Here is a 19712-nt window from a genome sequence, read left to right as displayed (position 1 = left end):
ATAATGTCAATGAGTGTCGTCACTATCTTTTCTTTGCGGTACCTCAAGCTGTCGTGATTACCAGCTAAGAAATTTTATTAATTGATTTTACTCCTGGCTCAGTTTGTCTGGGCAATGTCTTAACATCATCCTAAAACCTACTCTGAGCTGGGAGTTTTTTTTGTCTTCATTAAAACTGGTTTTAACCTCTACGGGATTGGTGTCCCGTATACGGGACGGTTGAGCTAATGCTATTAGCATGACTGTTGTAAGTAACAGCAAACTTTCCAGGACTTAGACATGTCTTATATGGGCTGAAAGCTTAAATTATTGTTAATCTAACTGCACTGTCCAATTTACAGTAGCTATTAGTGAAAAAATGCCATGCTATTGTTTGAGAGTGAACAACAACAAACTTATCACGGCAACTGGCTTGATACATTCACCTCTGAAGGTAATGTACTTACATTCAGTAGTCTTGCTCTAATTTGCCATCCTAAGGGTCCCAGAGATAAAATGTAGCATGGTTTTGTTGGATAAAATCCATTTTTATATTCCAATGTAGGAACTGGGTTCTACAGTTTAAACCCCTGATGTCTCTGGCTCCACACCCACCCCGCCCGGCCACCTAGATGAGTGAAAGTTAGTGTATAAGCTAATGATCCATCATGTATGACATTCCTGGGAGTGTGTAAACTTACATTTTGTATTCCCATATTGTTTTTTTGTATGTTCTCTATAGTGATGTACTTCAATGTATCAATTGACCAATTCGGCACATTTGGGCAGACTTGATACAAAATAGTCCAGTATTGCAATGCTTCACTGAAACTTTGCACACACTGCTGCCATATAGTGGGCAAAATCTAAATTGCGCCTAAACTGCATTTCAAAGATCATGAAAAAAAAGAAAACGCATGTTTTTTTGTTTGATATTTTACCAGATCTAATGTTATATTCTCTACATTAATTTCACATTTCCACAAACTTCAAAGTGTTTCCTTTCAAATGGTATCAATAATATGTATATCCTTGCTTCAGGTCCTGAGCTACAGGCAGTAAGATTTGGGTGTGTCATTTTAGGCAAAAATTGAAAAAAAGGGTCCGATCCTTAAGAGGTTAACAGGAACTTTTCTGTCTGCCCTTGGGCATGATCATGTGTCAGTGTGTGTGAAGCATGTGTATGGAATATAGTGTAGTACAGACAGATTTACCAGTTTGTCAGGACACACTTTGCTGAGAAAGAACAGCATTCCATTCCATCCCGGCTTCTGCCCTCAAGGCAGAACCAGGAAACCGGTTACCCTCTGAGTAGCATGATTGTAATTACACATACAGGCTTGAGCAACATAATAATGATTAGCACAAACCACTTTATCATATAGGGGTGGTTTCCCAGACATTGATCAATCTTAGTCCTGGACTAAAAGGCTTTCAATGAAGATTCTCCATTGACCATGCTTCTTAGTCCAATACTATGCTTAATCTATGTCGGTAATGTATCCTGGGAGGTCAAGGATCAAAGTCAAATGGATGGACCAAGTCATTGGTGTAGGCTACTTATAGTCTTCTGCTTAATCCCTTTAGCAAATCACCTGGTAGAGAGACTGATATAGCATATGGGCTATATACAATCAACATAACAAATCTGTTACAGAGAGGATTGCATTGAAACATTTTATTTTATTCACATGAGAACACAGAAAAAGGAAACAAAAAAATGGACAATACATGTATGGAAAAAAACATACGATTTATTCATAAAGCACTTTCACAAATGCCCTGTAAAAAATTAGAGGACAAAAAATGTAAGGGCGAACAGTTCCTACAATAACTAAACAAACCTTCTACAGTACTATTTAAATTACTTCTGATGGCTGGAGCGTTAGCTTGCTATACTGCGGTTCTACATACAATGACACATCCTCCGAGAAACTGATGGGAGACCAGACTCATGAGCTATACGGTTACCACCGCGACCACGTGGTCTATAGCACAACACATCATACACTTTACCACGGTAACGATACAACGGGTCTGGACAAGCTTCAGGATGACGAGTTCAGTTAATACAGTACACTAGTTTCTTTCAGCAAAAATAAGAATAACAATGAATTAATAATCTTGTCAACCTTCCCAACCCCCTTTCCACCTCCTGTCCTGTCTCCACTGTCCCACCCTCTGAGGCATCTGTATCCAAAGACTATGTGGTTTTAACCTCTGCCTCCCCCCTTTTGACTGGGCAACCACCGATCTCCCACTACCATGGTCCATACCTCATCAAACATTTACCACCCAAATCTCATTATCACCCTAAAATAATGAAATCCTTCTATGAAGTTGGTGGCTGACAGTAGTGACAACATACAGTAGACCTTTTCTAATGTAGGATACCAAGACACACATAAACACATAAACACTAAAACAATGAAATAATCTTTACAGCTATGACCCTATTCTTAGACACATACACACTCACACACAGGCACAATGGCCCATTCTAACCCAATATCTAAGGTTATTAGCCAGCCTTGTCGTCGTAGGTAAAAATAGTCACTGTGACGTCAGTGCTCCTATTGGGGGCCTTTGTTACGACCTGCTCTGTTATAAAAACCCTTTAACGTAACAGTAGTATTATAGCAACAATACCTATGTGCATCTGATACCCACAATCTCACTGTGATCTAAGAACAAATCAAGTCCTCAAGCAGGCAACTATTATGTTCACAAGCTTGTGTTTACGCCAGTATTAAAAAACCATGATGTTGTATGTGTAAGGTTTGCAACCAGCTATATTATATTAATGTGATACTGTGGGTCCACTGAAGTGATACATAGTACAGTAAGAAGGCTACTGGTGATTGAGTAATAGACCTTCACAGGACACAAGCAACATGTATACGATAAATAGTTGTAATAATAACTATAATTAAAATGTCCCCGGCATGGTATAATTGTGAACCAGAAATCTCATAGGAATCTACGAATTCCTTGGATTTACAAAATAGTTAATTGACAGCATTAAAAAAAAGCTCCACTGCATCTACCTATAAAAATAAACTAATTCAAGTAGAAATTCATATCTACAAAGAATGTCAAAAATAACTGCCAAAGCAGGGATTTCCAACATGTACAGTCTAGGCACAGTGAACCAGTCTGGTCTGCCATAGATGCCGAGGGGAGGGTAAGTTCTATCACGTAAGAAGTATACCACGGACGCTCCAATCACTGTTACATGTGCATTTACCTGTCTACTTCGGTCTTCAGCTTCTCTGGGGTTAGATGAGTTCTACTGTGTCTGTAGTTGGGGAACTGAATAGCCTTGGCTTCATCAGAGGCACTAGTATAAGCAAAGGTTATTTGTGGGTCCTTCATGTTTGGCTATTCTTTACAAATACATTAATACTCCCCCCCTGTAAGGTGCTGAAATAGAAGCCATGGTAACAGACAGAGATGATGCCCTACTGGGAAGCAGTTGACTCCCTGACTGGGTAATGGCAGAATTACTGAGAAACAGTGAGTCTACCATGAAAATCTGAACAAAAGTTCTAGCTTTGGCCTACAAGGAATTGGCAAAAAGCCAGGTCACAAATGTCCATCACAACTGCATGAAAGCACAGATTGCAACATGAACACACGGATGCCAAACCCTCAGTGAAATAATAGTTTAAACCAGAGGACATTTCTCTGCAACTCAAATATGAAAAATAAAAGTAACATCATCCTTATAAAAACAACATTTGTGGGTCATGGTTGGATAAGAGTACAAAGATATTCAAAAATACAAATCAACAAAATCTTTACAGGTCCAATGCAGCCGTTTTTATATTATATTTCTGGGTAACAATTAAGTTTACTGTGATTGTTTTCAATCAAAATTGGAAAAAAGAAACAAAAATGGCTTCTTAGCAAAATACAATTTCTCAAACAAGAATTTTGCTAGGACTGACTGGGAGTGGTCTGAGTGGGGAGGGGAATACTGAAAACTAGCTGTTATTGGCAGAGAGGTTTGGAACTCTCTTATTGGACTAGTAACTAATTTACCAGGCAGGCCAAAGCTCCATCCCACCAAAACAGGCAGACATTTCAGGTAGTCTTTTCAAATAGCTCTTACACGAAATGGGCATTATGATCATTTTCACAATTTCACAGTATTATTCCAACCTCGTAGTATGGAAATCTAAAACACAGGAAAACCATGTTTTTGACTGCACTGGCCCTTTAAAACTGATACTTTACAGTGAAAACCTGTCTGAAGATATCCCAGCACTTCAAACAGCCTATGGGCAGGGTGGAGTTGGCCGTGGTCCCTGCCTGGTACGGAGGAATGAAAGAGGGGCTCTGACGGGTACACCAGTCTGCAGCATGTCTCTCCTTCACTACAACACTAGGAGATCAGGGGGAATGATTGGAGAGTGCTTGAAGAACACATTAATAGGGGATGAGTTAAGGGGTACACTGGGTTCAGGGGTAGGGGTGCAGGGTAGATGAGCGATCACTGGGTTCAGGGGTAGGGGTGCAGGGTAGATGAGCGATCACTGGGTTCAGGGGTAGGGGTGCAGGGTAGATGAGCGATCACTGGGTTCAGGGGTAGGGGTGCAGGGTAGATGAGCGATCACTGGGTTCAGGGGTAGGGGTGCAGGGTAGATGAGCGATCACTGGGTTTTCCGTGTCGAGGGGCTTCGTCGCTTTATCTCCTCTTTAGGACTCCTGTGGTACCACCTCCATCATCTTCTGGCACAGCGCCGTGGAAGAGACTGGAGAGAGAGAGACAGAAATACACACCGTCAGTTATAAATCACTGTATAATCAGAAACAGACTACATCATGAAGATAGATCAATAGAGTACAGTGAAGCAATTCATAAGTAAAACTTACATATTAATTGAAGGAGCCATTTGGGCTTGTTTTGCCACCAAACACCAATGAAGTAGACTGGGATTCCCGTGGCAATGATGCCAAAGCCGATGGCACACTCCACAGGGGTTTTCCAGATGGACACCACAATAAGGAACATACAAGCCAGGACGAAGCTGATCGGCAGAAGGATATTCACCTGGGGGAAACGTTTCAATGGGATACTGAATAAATAAACCAGGACAGACAACCACATTGAAACTCCCGCTAACAAAATACACAGAGAATGACTGGATTCAAACTAAACCCATAGAGGAAATTGAAATGGTAAAATAATGTGAAATTGTATGACAGTAATTGGCAAATCATCTTTATATACTAAATATAATATTTAAAATCCAATATTTTAAAAATAGAGAATGCTTTCATCAGCAAATACTGCTTTTCATCAGGTTTACTGGAGGTAAATGCCTAAGGTTAAAGTTCTGACAAAGGTTAGAGGTGAAATGCTGACTAACCAAATGGCGTTCATCCAGAGGACTAGAGAGAGAGGGAGAGTGTTTGTGCTCTTGGTCACACTGTGATCAGAACACTGACTCACATCCAGCTGCATGTGGAGCATCAGACCAGTAATCAATTGCCATCTTTTCAGAGGCTGCCAAAGGCTGTGTGATGTTGAGCCACACAAACTTAATGAGTACCAGCGAGTGTGTATATGAGTGAGAGATATTCAAAGACTGAGAATTGAATTAACAGTTGTGATGTCACGAGAGGCTGTGTCCTGGAGGGACGTTACATCCCCCTGAGGTGGCTGCAAACCCAGACAGCTATGGCTCCATCTGCTGGTATGGTCGGGAACTCCACCCCTCTATGGCCAATCTTCCCACGCAGCTGAAACAAATGAGGAGCGGATGAGCTGAAGGTTTGGGAAGGGAAGAGACACAGTCTCCAACCTGGGCTCTCTGGAGGACAAGAGTGCTGCATGTCCACTTCCATGAGGAATATAAGGATTTGGAGATACTTACCTTTGGGAAATACTCACCTTTGGATATATGCACCTGTGGAAATACGTGAGATACATTTGGAAGGACTTTTTGCTGGGTTGGCCACTAGCTGCAACGTGGACTACAGTAAGGCTGGGGAAAAGTTATCTGAGCGAGTGAGAATTATGATTTTGGATGTGGAAGAGACATCCCTGAACTGTTAATCCTTAAAGAGCCACAAGAGAACAGAATTTGGTTATATTTTCGTTAATTTCCCAAGACCTATAATAAAATCCTTGTTTTGTTTGAACCTTGTCTCCTTGCACTACTTGAGCAATCCCGCTGAAAGCTGTGTAGCCTCTCGTGACGTCACAGATGGTGGAGAATACAGGCACGCTCAAGCGTTAATAGTGCATGTCAGAGGAGGATACCGAAGGTTTGATCACCCAGTTTTCCAAGTTGGCCGTAGGCTCCCCGCCGACTGAAATGGAGGACAGATTGAAAGCCCTTGTTGCTGGCCAGCAAGCCCAGATGCAAGCAAACGTGGCTCTCTTGGAGGAGCAAAAGAAAGCCAACCTTCTGAAGGCAGAGGAATTGCAGTTGCAGAGACAGAGGGTGGTCCAAAATACCCGCCCAATAAAGGCAAGTGACTTTATATCTAAGATGGGAGCTACTGATGACATTGAGGCATACCTGCATGCATTTGAGGCCACGGCCACTAGGGAAGCCTGGCCCAAGCGACAGTGGGTTGGTCTGTTAGCCCCCTTTCTAACCGGGGAATCGCTGAATGCTGTCCGGGACCTGGGCCCTGACCAGGTTACTGACTATGATGCCCTGAAGTCTGAGATCCTCAGCAGATATGGACTCACAAAGTTTGGTATGGCCCAGCGCTTTCACAGCTGGACCTTCCAACCAGACCAACCTCCTCGGGCGCAGATGCATGAACTTGTCCGAATCGCAAGGAAATGGCTGGATCCGCAGAGGAATACAGCAGCGGCGGTGGTGGAGGCCGTTGTGGTGGATCGTTACCTACGCGCCCTGCCTTATGAGGCAAAACGGTTCATCAGTCAACAGGCCTTGACCACGGCTGATCTGACCGTGGAAGCTGTGGAAAAGTACCAGGCCACAGCGGAGATGCTGAATGATTCCCAAAAAGACCCCAGGAGTGCGGCCCCACCACAAATGGGAAGAACCCGTCCAAAGGACCCCAAGGTCTCGAACCCAGCCACGTCAGGACTTATCCCGGCTCCAGGGGGAGCCAGAAACCAGGCGGGTCCAAGAAGAGTACACCAGGAGGGGGAAACTCGACAGTGTTACCGGTGTGGGGAGATGGGACATATCTCCTGGCAGTGTGGGAAACCAGCCGATGAACCTATGCCCACTGCGGAGTCCTCCAGCTCAGCACCCACACACCGTTTTGCCTCGCTCTTGGGAGTCGTAGATGGCGGCCCAGATCGACCCCCCACCTGCCCGGTAACTGTGAATCACCATGATGTGGAGGCCTTACTGGATTCTGGTAGCCGGGCCACCCTGGTGCGTAAGGATTTGGTGGGCCCAACGTGTCTGACCCCGGGGAAAGTCCTCCCAGTTTCCTGTGTCCATGGGGACACCAGAGAATACCCCATTACTGAACTTACAATGACCAGCACACGGGGAACCATACACACGACGGCGGGGGTGGTTGATTCCCTCCCCGTCCCTGTCCTAATTGGACGAGACTGCCCAGCCTTTTACCCACTCTGGAGAGAGTCTCAGGAGAGGATAACCCGAGTACCTCGGAAACGGAGAGGCAAGACTCATCCTGGGAAGGCTCCGGTGCAATCCTCCGAATTACTCACTCCCGCCCGGGCTCTGATAGGGATGGCAGGTGCCCAGACCGACACAGAGACGGAGCTACAGAATCTGGACAAAGAACTGTCTGGTCTGAAGGGGACCGCTGAGAGGTATCGTTTGTTAAAGCAACAGTTAGACATGAAGACAGAAGAGTTAGATATCCTCCAGGCTAAACTCCAACAGAGCTCCTTCCATAAGCAACAGGAGGAGCTGGAGAGGCTGCGCAGGACCATCGAGGAGTGTGAGGAGACCCTGCGCAGTAGTAAGGAGGTCCAGAAGAAGGCAGAGGAGAGGTACAAGGTGTTGGAGAACAAGATGAAGAATGCGGAGGCAGAGAGAGAGAAGGAACTGAAAGCTGCTCAACAGAAGCTAAACTCTGCTAAAACCAAGGCTGATGCGTTCAGTAAGAAACTCAAGGAGAGACAACAGGAGGCTGAGTCCCTGGTCCTAGAGGTGGAGGAGTTGAAGAGAGAGCAGGCTGGCAAGCACCACGGCAATGCGGACGCCCTCTCCCGGCGTGATGCCTTCTTCGCTGCCTTTACCCCGACGAGGACGTCGGTCCCGAGGAGGGGATGTGTGATGTCACGAGAGGCTGTGTCCTGGAGGGACGTTACATCCCCCTGAGGTGGCTGCAAACCCAGACAGCTATGGCTCCATCTGCTGGTATGGTCGGGAACTCCACCCCTCTATGGCCAATCTTCCCACGCAGCTGAAACAAATGAGGAGCGGATGAGCTGAAGGTTTGGGAAGGGAAGAGACACAGTCTCCAACCTGGGCTCTCTGGAGGACAAGAGTGCTGCATGTCCACTTCCATGAGGAATATAAGGATTTGGAGATACTTACCTTTGGGAAATACTCACCTTTGGATATATGCACCTGTGGAAATACGTGAGATACATTTGGAAGGACTTTTTGCTGGGTTGGCCACTAGCTGCAACGTGGACTACAGTAAGGCTGGGGAAAAGTTATCTGAGCGAGTGAGAATTATGATTTTGGATGTGGAAGAGACATCCCTGAACTGTTAATCCTTAAAGAGCCACAAGAGAACAGAATTTGGTTATATTTTCGTTAATTTCCCAAGACCTATAATAAAATCCTTGTTTTGTTTGAACCTTGTCTCCTTGCACTACTTGAGCAATCCCGCTGAAAGCTGTGTAGCCTCTCGTGACGTCACACAGTGTTTAAAAAAAACTCCACCCCCTCCTCTATGGTGGCACAGAGCAGGCCACTATAGGGTCCTCTGTCCCAGACCCAGTCCCAAACACACATGACAGATTTATGTGGTAAATAGATAGATAGATCCATCCGACCACCAGCACTGTGCAGCGATGGCCTCTTTCACTTCACTGCCTCTCTCGGCCACTCCCCTCATTAACACATCGCTATGTCAACCAGGCAGATTGCCATTAGGGGTCCATTTTGGGGGCAGGCACAGGACCTACAGTTGCACAAAGGGGCTCTGTGTGCCCAACAGTCCTAGGGCGACTGTATCAGTGCACATGCTACTCTACCTTCACTAGCCAGCAGCTCATGCCCATGGCAGGTCACACTGCAGCCTACGCCTCCAAGTAACCAATTCCAGCTCCTTTTTCCATTCTCTCTTTCTCCCCCTCCCTTCTCTCTCTCTCTGGTGCCTGATCAGTTGATAACAGGTTAGAGACATTACACATATTCTCACCTTGATTGGTCGTTCCAGCTCAGGTTTCTTGTAGCGCAGCCACATCATGCCGATGATCGCCATGGCAATACAGAGCCAGTTGAAGAAACTGAAGAAGTTGATGACGGAGAAGATGTCGTTGGAGAAGGCGTACAGCAGCGTCATCAGGCACTGTGAAGGAGAAAGGGAAGTGTGAGAGGTTTGTGAATGTAGCACACAGCAGTGACTATCAACGACAGCCATGGAAAATAGCAAATATGACAATAATACTGAGCCTCAAACCTCAGGATCAATGTTTGACTTCCAATATGTTTTACTTGTTGAATGATGAGAGCCCTTGGTGGTGGGGTGGTTTTGAGAAGCCCCTGGTTAGAGGGAGGTTTGTGTACGTACTGTGAAGATGAGTGAGGGCAGAGGGGTCAGCAAGTTGGGGTGGATCATGGACAGCAGACTGGGTAGGTGGCCTTCTCTTGAGCCCACAAAGAACAACCTGACAGAGAGGACAGGGGTTATAGTAATTCTACATACACACAAACCAAAGTGGAGCATACTCATAGTTGGTGTGTGTGAATGAAACAGTGTGTGTGACCTGGATGATGTAAAGAGAGAGCCATTGACGGAGCCGAAACAGGACAGTCCCACAAACACAGGGATGATCCAAGCCATGGGGCCCAGGTGGTAGTTTCCAAAGTCCTGAAGGACAGACACAGAAACAGACAAATAATATCAGCAAACTGTCTATCTATCAGTCACTGGGCTGTGTGTACAGAGACACACAGCGATGGATTTCTAGCCGGAGATTGAGTATGCTTAAGGGAACATAGAGGGTACGGTATGTGCAGACTTCATGTTGTGGTATGGGGGAGAACTCACCACAGCCACAGCCTCAGAGCTGAGCATCTCATCTGGGCTCAGAGTAGTGAAGTAGGCCAGGTTCGTTAGTACGTAGACAACAGTGACGATGGGAAGGGATATGATGATTGCACGAGGCAGGTTCCTGTGGGAGAGGGGGCAGTGAGGGTTACGCACAGTTAAACTCTTCAGCTCTGACATTATACCTCCTTTGTATACCTACGTCGGAAGAAAATCTCATGTAATTCTAACTTTAATACGGACTGACAAAAGAATCGTGCTAACATAAAACATGCATGTACCAGTAATTATTTTAAATTCATAGGGAGTCATTCTTGACCTATAGCATGTTACAGGGAACATAGAATAGAGTTGACACTCACTTGTAAGGTTCAATCATTTCTTCTGTAACAAAGTTCAAGTAATTCCTGCAAGATAAGGATGACATGGTTTAGGTTTCCATCCAATTGGCGACAGATTTTCATGCAAATATTATAGAATCTGCATAAAGACAATATGCGAATTTTTCCACCATTGGTGTGTTTCCATCGCATTTTAAACTCTACCGATAGTTTTGTCACAAAAACTGTTGAATTAATAGCGAACGGGCCTACTCTGGTCTTGGCATGTGCACTCTAACCAACAGCTCACAGATACAGGTAGGTTAGTCTACATGATGAGATTATTATGGATAAGAGCGTGAATATTTTTATTTGTCAAAGACGGCAGTCAAGCATCGATCATCATGACACCAGACTAAGACTCTTGATATTTATTGGAAAGGAGCATCAAGATCCTGTGAAGTTCATCATACAGTTGAAGTCGGAAGTTTACATACACTTAGGTTGGAGTCATTAAAACTCGTTTTTCAACCACTCCACAAATTTCTTGTTAACAAACTATAGTTTTGGCAAGTCGGTTAGGACATCTACTTTGTGCATGACACAAGTCATTTTTCCAACAATTGTTTACAGACAGATTATTTCACTTATAATTCACTGTATCACAATTCCAGTGGGTCAGAAGTTTATATACACTAAGTTGACTGTGCCTTTAAACAGCTTGGAAAATTCCAGAAAATTATGTCATGGCTTTAGAAGCTTCTGATAGGCTAATTGACATCATTTGAGTCAATTGGAGGTGTACCTATGGATGTATTTCAAGGCCTACCTTCAAACTCAGTGCCTCTTTGCTTGACATCATGGGAAAATCAAAAGAAATCAGCCAAGACCTGGTTCATCCTTGGGAGCAATTTCCAAACGCCTGAAGGTACCGCGTTCATCTGTACAAACAATAGTACGCAAGTATAAACACCATGGGGCCACGCAGCCGTCATACCGCTCAGGAAGGAGACGCGTTCTGTCTCCTAGAGATGAACGTACTTTGGTGCGAAAAGTGCAAATCAATCCCAGAACAACAGCAAAGGACCTTGTGAAGATGCTGGAGGAAACAGGTACAAAAGTATCTATATCCACAGTAAAACGAGTCCTATATCAACATAACCTGAAAGGCCGCTCAGCAAGGAAGAAGCCACTGCTCCAAAACCGCCATAAAAAAGCCAGACTACGGTTTGCAACTGCACATGGGGACAAAGATCGTACTTTTTGGAAAAATTTCCTCTGGTCTGATGAAACAAAAATAGAACTGTTTGGCCATAATGACCATCGTTAGGAAAAAGGGGGACGCTTGCAAGCCGAAGAACACCATCCCAACCGTGAAGCACGGGGGTGGCAGCATCATGCTGTGGGGGTGCTTTGCTGCAGGAAGGACTGGTGCACTTCACAAAATAGATGGCATCATGAGGAAGGAAAATGATGTGGATATATTGAAGCAACATCTCAAGACATCAGTCAGGAAGTTAAAGCTTGGTCGCAAATGGGTCTTCCAAATGGACAATGACCCCAACCATACTTCCAAAGTTGTGGCAAAATGGCTTAAGGACAACAAAGTCAAGGTATTGGAGTGGCCATCACAAAGCCCTGACCTCAATCCTATAGAAAATGTGTGGGCAGAACTGAAAAAGCGTGTGCGAGCAAGGAGGCCTACAAACCTGACTCAGTTACACCAGCTCTGTCAGGAGGAACGGGCCAAAATTCACCCAACTTATTGTGGGAAGCTTGTGGAAGGCTACCTGAAACGTTTGATCCAAGTTAAACCATTTAAAGGCAATGCTACCAAATACTAATTGAGTGTATGTAAACTTCTGACCCACTGGGAATGTGATGAAAGAAATAAAAGCTGAAATAAATCACTCTACTATTATTCTGATATTTCACATTCTTAAAATAAAGTGGTGATCCTAACTGACCTAAGACAGGGAATTTTTTACTAGGATTAAATGTCAGGAATTGTGAAAAACTGAGTTTAAATGTATTTGGCTAAGGTGTATGTAAACTTCCGACTTCAACTGTAACTTATTTCATCTGTAGCCTAATAAACTGCATGGTTTCCCGAGTCGTAGTGGGAGGACCACACACCATATCATCGCGTTTACTTTGATACAATGGTTATGAAATGGCGTTTCCACCGCCATTTCTCGCATAATACATTTTACAGACACAAAAAGATCCCACCATGTCGAATAAACAAATTATTTGTCGGCATTTATAAAATGATACCGAAACTTCCTGTTTCCATCACAGCTGTCGTGATTTTTTTTTTTTTTATACGGTATGACTTTACTGCCATAAAAACTGTGGATGGAAACGTGGTTACAGACAGAACAGAACACTGTGTGTACATCTATTGTAGACAGGCTGTGATTTCATTAAGGGAGAATGAGGATAAAGTATTCAATCATACAGTCATTTTCATGTCCCATAGAGCAACAAAACATCTAATACATAGTGCTAAAAAGACCAGGGAGGAGAGGGAAGAGGGAGAGAAACGGGGAAAGAGGGAGTGTTAGAAGTAGAAAACTGAGCACCATGCTCACTTAGTAGAGTTCTTAATTGGTCAGCCCTCCTAAGAGGGGGTTTACAATGGGATTACGTGGAGGACAAAATGCTGGCCTAGTGTTCAATAGTCCTGGATGTGTCAGTCAAGTTCTCTGTACTTACCACCCTCCATAGGCAAACAGACCACTGTACAGGGCTAGACCAATGTTCCCAAAGTCGTAATTTGAATTCTTGAAAGAATTTTCTGGTAGGAGGTTGACTGTGTCACCTGGAAGAAGGAAAGAAAGAGTTGGAAAGGTAAGTCAAAAGTTGACACTGAATTATTGACCAAAAAGTGGACAGAATCAGCAGCCCTGTGAATTGTGTCAGAGCAGGGCCCTGGAATGATGAAACACAAGATAACATAATTGAACCATGAAAACTAAGATTAACATGAGAAAGTTAAAATAGCGGAAGACTAGACAAATATACCCTGTCAAAATACCACCGTAATATAATTCAGAGCTAGATCAAAAGTCTGTGAGCATGTGGTGCATGTCAGTAAATCCACAACTCAGGGGGGTAGAATGGCAGTTTTATTAAATGGAAAACAAGACAAATATGTGGAGCGTGTGCCTGAGGGGGGGCACAAGGGATGGACATTCCAGGAGTACCAGCCGGCCCAAAGAGCCAGACATCCTCTGAACAAACAACTGCCAGTGTGTTGTTTCAGACAGAGGCCCATGGTTAACCAGGACCAGCACTGGGCCATGAGAAACCACCTGTCCCTCTTCATGTAGGACTATGACCTTCCACCTTTATTGTCCCCCAACTCTAACCCTAAAGCCTGCTAAAGCCTGCATGACACCCCAACATGGAAAGGATCTTTCCAGGGTTGTACAATGTCAACTAGTACACTGAAACTCTATGAGACAAATTCATAGGTAACCAGAATCCTATATACACGGAGTGTACAAAACATTAGGAACTCCTTCCTAATATTGAGTTGCACCCCCTTTTGCCCTCAGAACAGCCTCAATTCGTCGGGCATGGACTCTACAAAGTGTTGAATGCATTCCACAGGGATGCTGGGCCATGTTGACTCCAATGCTTCCCACAGTTGTGTCAAGTTGGCTGGCTGTCTTTTGGGTGGTGGACCATTCTTGATACACACGGGAAACTGTTGAGCGTGAAAAACCCAGCAGCGTTGTAGATCTTGAAACAAACCGGTGTGCCTAGCACCTACTACCATACCCTGTTCAAAGGCACTTAAATATTTTGTCTTGCCCATTCACCCTGTGAATGGCACACATACACAATCCATGTCTCAATTGTCTCAAGGTTTAAAAATATTTATTTAACCTGTCTCCTCCCCTTCATCTACACTGATTGAAGTGGATTTAACAAGTGACATCAATAGGGGATCATTGCTTTCACCTGGATTCACCTGGACAGTCTATGTCATGGAAAGAGCAGGTGTTCCTAATGTTTTGTACACTCAGTGTAGATCTATCTGTGGCTCTGCTAGGAACTGCTTTGTCAAGCATCCAACATCCCAACAGCGTATTGGCTGCTCTCCACACACAACATATACACACAGGTTTCTGAATGCCTTGAGATTGATGGTGATGGAAAGGTGAGAGGCTGTGTGTGTGAGTGTGTGTCTGGGTAGATGACTGACTGAAAAGAGTCATGAGAGGCCAAGTCTTGGCCTCAGCTCATGTGACCCACCGACCGCCCCAGTCAAGCCTCAGGAGCCTGCCATCAGTTATTCACATGACTGCAGTACCAGGCAGAGGGAGGGATGCAGTGGCCTTAGGGTCAGGCAGGGAGACCGGCAGACAATGGGTCAGGCGGGCCCCAGAGGCCAAATAGCCCTGTATAAACAGAGTATTACCAGCAGACATAACTCTGCAGAGAGCAGATGAGCCCTGAGGCAGTTTGTCTGAATGGGAGCTACCACTGTGAACACACCACATCTTTCAGACACACAGTGTATGTATGGGTGAGCTGTATGTTTCAAGTTGTATTAGTCATATGTAGAATATACACATGGTATACACCGTCCAATTAAATGCTTACTTGCAGGTTCCTTCTCGATAATGCAACAACAATAAGAAATAATAAAAGATAAGAATACGAACCAAGTAAATAGCTCAGTAGAATAAACATTTTAGCATAAGTATAATTTATAGTCCAATATTTACATGTGTTTTGAGGAAGGGGGGATTGGGGGCAAATGTTTAAATTGTGCAGTATTTAGCAATAATAATAAGAGTCTGGTAGCATCAGTTGTGATGTATGTGTAGCATGAATGTATGTTTGTGTATATATATATATATATATATATATATATATATATATATATATATATGTGTGTGTGTGTGTGTGTGTGTGTGTGAATATATATATATATATACACAATCTGTGTAGGTGTGTGTGAGTAAGTGCATGTGTGCTAAAGTGCGGAGAGTCAGTGCAGGTGGTCAGTCCAGTTCAAGTGTTCAGCAGTCTGATGGCTTGTAGATAGAAACGGTCTCTGAGCATGTTGGTATCAGACCTCATGCTCCGATACCGTCTGCTAGATGGTAAGGGACAGAACAACTCATAGCTGGGGTGTTCGGGGTCCTTGATGATACTGTGGGCCTTTCACAGGCACCGTTTCGAGTAGATGTCCTGGATGGGTGGGAGCATGTTCCCAGTGATGTACTGGGTCGTCTTCACCACCCGCTGGAGGGCCTTGCGGTCGTGGACGGAGCATTTCCCGTACCAGGCCGTGATGCCACCAGTCAAGACGCTCTCGATGGTGCAGCGGTACTATTTGTAGAGGACTCAGGGTGGCATGCCGAATTTCTTCAGCCGCCTTAGGAAGTAGAGACGCTGTTGCGCCCTCTTGACAAGAGTGGTGGTGTTGTTGGTCCATGTCAAGTCCTCTGTGATATGTGATATGTGCGTGTATCTCAAGTTTCTCAAGCAATTTCAGGTGTACACATCACGGAGTGTATCCCTGTTTGATGAATAAAGGTTAATTAATTCAAACCAGTGAAACATTAGATTACCCTAAAAGAGCTGTCCTCTTGTAAACTTTTACCTGCACCTTTCTGACAGAGATTAGATCTCTGACTCACTCCAATAGAGTGTTCTCTATAGCTGTGGGATAGTTAACAGACACAAAGACAGCTAGTACTTTCACACACATGCTGCCAAAGAGGCGCGGTGATGAGTTGACATAATAAAATGGGGTCATACCTGGTATACTGCCTTTATTCCTGAGTTTATACAAGGGAATATTTAAAAAAGATGGCTGCCACATCCCATCAGATCAGAAATTGATTAGATCATCATGTCCAGGGCGGTAGGCATAGAGATGCATGCCCCCAAACCCCAATCCTAATATTTTCAGGAACTCCTACTGAGTAGTAGATGACTGTGGAATAGTACCAGTAAGAGGACACAAGGGCTGAGTTTGATTGGTCAAAAGATAATGAATGAAAATAATATCAGAATTGGGCTGCCTGTGTAAACGCAACCACTGATGGCCAGCACAGTGTACATATAGTGCTTTTAGAAAGTATTCATACCCCTTGATTTATTTCACAATTTGTTGTGTTACAGCCTGAATTCAAAATTGATTAAATATATGATTTTCTCACCCATCTACACACAATACCCCATAATGACAAGGTAAAAACATGTTAGACATTTTTGCAAATGTATTGAAAATTAAATACAGATGTATCTCATTTACATACAGTACCAGTCAAAAGTTTGGACACACCTACTCATTCAAGGGTTTTTCTTTATTTTTACTATTTCTTACATTGTAGAATAATAGTGAAGACATCAACATTATGAAATAACACATTTGGAATCATGTAGTAACCAAAAAAGTGTTAAACAAATCAAAATATATTTTATATTCTAGATTCTTCAAATAGCCACCCTTTGCCTTGATGACAGCTTTGCACACTCTTGGCATTCTCTCAATCAGCTTCACCTGGAATGCTTTTCCAACAGTCTTGAAGGAGTTCCCACATATGCTGAGCACTTGTTGGCTGCTTTTCCTTCACTCTGCGGTCCAACTCATCCCAAACCATCTCAATTGGGTTGAGGTCGGGGGATTGTGGAGGCCAGGTAATCTGATGCAGCACTCCATCACTCTCCTTCTTGGTCAAATAGCCCTTACACAGCCACTAAACCCAAACCAGATGGGATGGTGTATCACTGCAGAATGCTGTGGTAGCCATGCAGGTTAAGTGTGCCTTGAATTCTAAATAGATCACAGACAGTGTCACCAGCAAAGCACCCCCACACCATAACACCTCCTCCTCCATGTTTTATGGTGGGAACTACACATGCTGAGATCATACGTTCATGCAAAGACACGGCGGTTGGAACCAAAAATCTCAAATTTGGACTCCAGACCAAAAGGACACATTTCCACTGGTCTAACTTCCATTGCTTGTGTTTCTTGGCCCAAGCAAGTCTCTTCTTCTTATTGGTGACCTTTAGTAGTGGTTTCTTTGCAGCAATTCAACCATGAAGGCCTGATTCACACAGTCTCCTCTGAACAGTTGATGTTGAGATGTGTCTGTTACTTGAACTCTGTGAAGCATTTATTTGGGCTGCAATTTCTGAGGCTGGTAACTCTAATGAACTTATCGTCTGCAGCAAAGGTAACTCTGGGTCTTCCAATCCTGTGGTTGTCCTCATGAGAGCCAGTTTCATCATAGTGCTTGATGGTTTTTGCGACTGCACTTGAAGAAACTTTCAAAGTTCTTGAAACTTTCCATATTGACTGACCTTCATGTCTTAAAGTAATGATGGACTGTCGTTTCTCTTTGCTTATTTGAGCTGTTCTTGCCATAATATGGACTTGGTCTTTTACAAAATAGGGCTATCTTCTGTATACCCCCCCACATATTAACTTTTAAGAACACCTGTTAATTGAAATCCATTCCAGGTGACTACCTCATGAAGCTGGTTGAGAGAATGCTAAGAGTGTGCAAAGCTGTCATCAAGGCAAAGGGTGGCTATTTGAATAATCTCAAATATAACATATTTTGATTTGTTTAACACTTTTTTGGTTACTACATGATTCCACATGTGTTATTTCATAGTTTTGATGTCTTCACTATTATTCTACAACGTGAAAAATAAAGAAAAACCCTTGAATGAGTAGGTGTGTCCAAACTTTTGACTGGTAGTGTAAGTATTCACACCCCTGAGTCAAAACTTTGTAGAAGCACCTTTGGCAGCAATTACAGCTGTGAGTCTTTCTGGGTAAGTCTCTAAGAGCTTTGCACACCTGGATTGTACAATATTTGCACATTATTCTTTTAAAAATTCTTCAAGCTCTGTCAAGTTGGTTGTTGATCATTGCTAGACACCCATTTTCAAGTCTTGCCATAGATTTTCAAGCCGGTTTAAGACAAAACTGTAACTAGGCCACTCAGGAACATTAACGGTCTTCTTGGTAAACAACTTCAGTGTAGATTTGGCCATGTGTTTTAGGTTATTGTCCTGCTGAAAGGTGAAATCATCAGACTGAACCGGGTTTCAAGCAGACTGAACCAGGTTTTCCTCTAGGATTTTGCCTGTGCTTAGCTCCCTTTCGTTTCTTTTTTATCCTGAAAAACGAACCAGTCCTTAACGATTACAAGCACACCCATAACATGATGCAGCCACCACTATGCTTGAAAATATGGAGAGTGTTACTCAGTAATGTGTTGTATTGGATTTGCCCCAAACATAACACTTTGTATTCAGGACAAAAAGTTAATTGCTTAGCCACATTTCTTGCAGTATTACTTCAGTGCCTTGTTACAAACAGTATGCATGTTTTGGAATATTTATATTCTGTACAGGCTCCCTTCTTTTCACTCTGTCAATTAGGTTAGTATTGTGGAGTAACTACAATGTTATTGATCCATCCTCTGTTCTCCTATCACAGCCATTAAATTTGAACTGTTTTAAAGTCACCATTGGCCTCATGGTGAAATCCCTGAGCGGTTTCCTTCCTCTCCGGCAACTGAGTTAGGAAGGATGACTGTATCTTTGTAGTGACTGGGTGTATTGATACACCATCCACAGTGTAATTAATAACTTCACCATGCTCAAAGGGATATTCAATTGTTTTATTTTTACCCATCTACCAATAGGTGCTCTTCTTTGCGAGGCATTGAAAAACCTCCCTGGTCTTTGTGTTTGAATCTGTGTTTGAAATTCACTGCTCGACTGAGGGACCTTACAGATAATTGTATGTGTGGGGTAGAGATGAGATAGTCATTCAAAAATCATGTTAAACACTATTATTGCACACAGAATGAGTCCATGCAACTTATTATATGACTTGTTAAGCACATTTTCACTCCTGAACTTATTTAGGCTTGCCATAACAAAGGGATTGAATACTTATTGACTCAAGACATTTAAGACATTTTACTTTGTAAACATTTCTAAAAACATAATTCCACTTTGACATTATGGGGTGTTGTGTGTAGACTAGTGACACAAAATCACAATTTAATCCATTTTAAATTCAGGCTGTAACACAACAAAATGTGGAAAAAGTCAAGGGGTGTGAATACTTTCTGAAGGCACTGAATATTCTGTCACACCAGCCAAGGGGAGACACAGGGTTGTTCTGATATAGTGAAGGTTGGTTGTAGCTGC

The 19712-nt window shown here is 43.5% G+C and overlaps 1 protein-coding gene across 1 annotated transcript in view; it reads right to left on the bottom strand.

The window, feature by feature from the left end:
• Positions 1 to 1715: 1715 nt before the first annotated feature.
• Positions 1716 to 19712, bottom strand: part of slc7a5 (solute carrier family 7 member 5) — a 29407-nt gene continuing 11410 nt past the window's right edge. The window contains exons 3-10 of the mRNA XM_041837211.2: positions 13221 to 13326; positions 10545 to 10589; positions 10183 to 10306; positions 9899 to 10002; positions 9703 to 9799; positions 9331 to 9480; positions 4858 to 5035; positions 1716 to 4736 (exon numbers count right to left, since the gene is read on the bottom strand). Of these exons, the coding sequence (XP_041693145.1) occupies positions 4681 to 4736; positions 4858 to 5035; positions 9331 to 9480; positions 9703 to 9799; positions 9899 to 10002; positions 10183 to 10306; positions 10545 to 10589; positions 13221 to 13326 (860 nt within the window). The 3' untranslated portion in view covers positions 1716 to 4680. The remainder of the gene's footprint in view (positions 4737 to 4857; positions 5036 to 9330; positions 9481 to 9702; positions 9800 to 9898; positions 10003 to 10182; positions 10307 to 10544; positions 10590 to 13220; positions 13327 to 19712) is intronic.

Source organism: Coregonus clupeaformis, chromosome 19 (assembly GCF_020615455.1).
Source record: "Coregonus clupeaformis isolate EN_2021a chromosome 19, ASM2061545v1, whole genome shotgun sequence".
NCBI lineage: Eukaryota > Metazoa > Chordata > Actinopteri > Salmoniformes > Salmonidae > Coregonus > Coregonus clupeaformis.
Note: the sequence above shows the minus strand (reverse complement) of the source record. Positions and strands in the feature narration are given on the sequence as shown.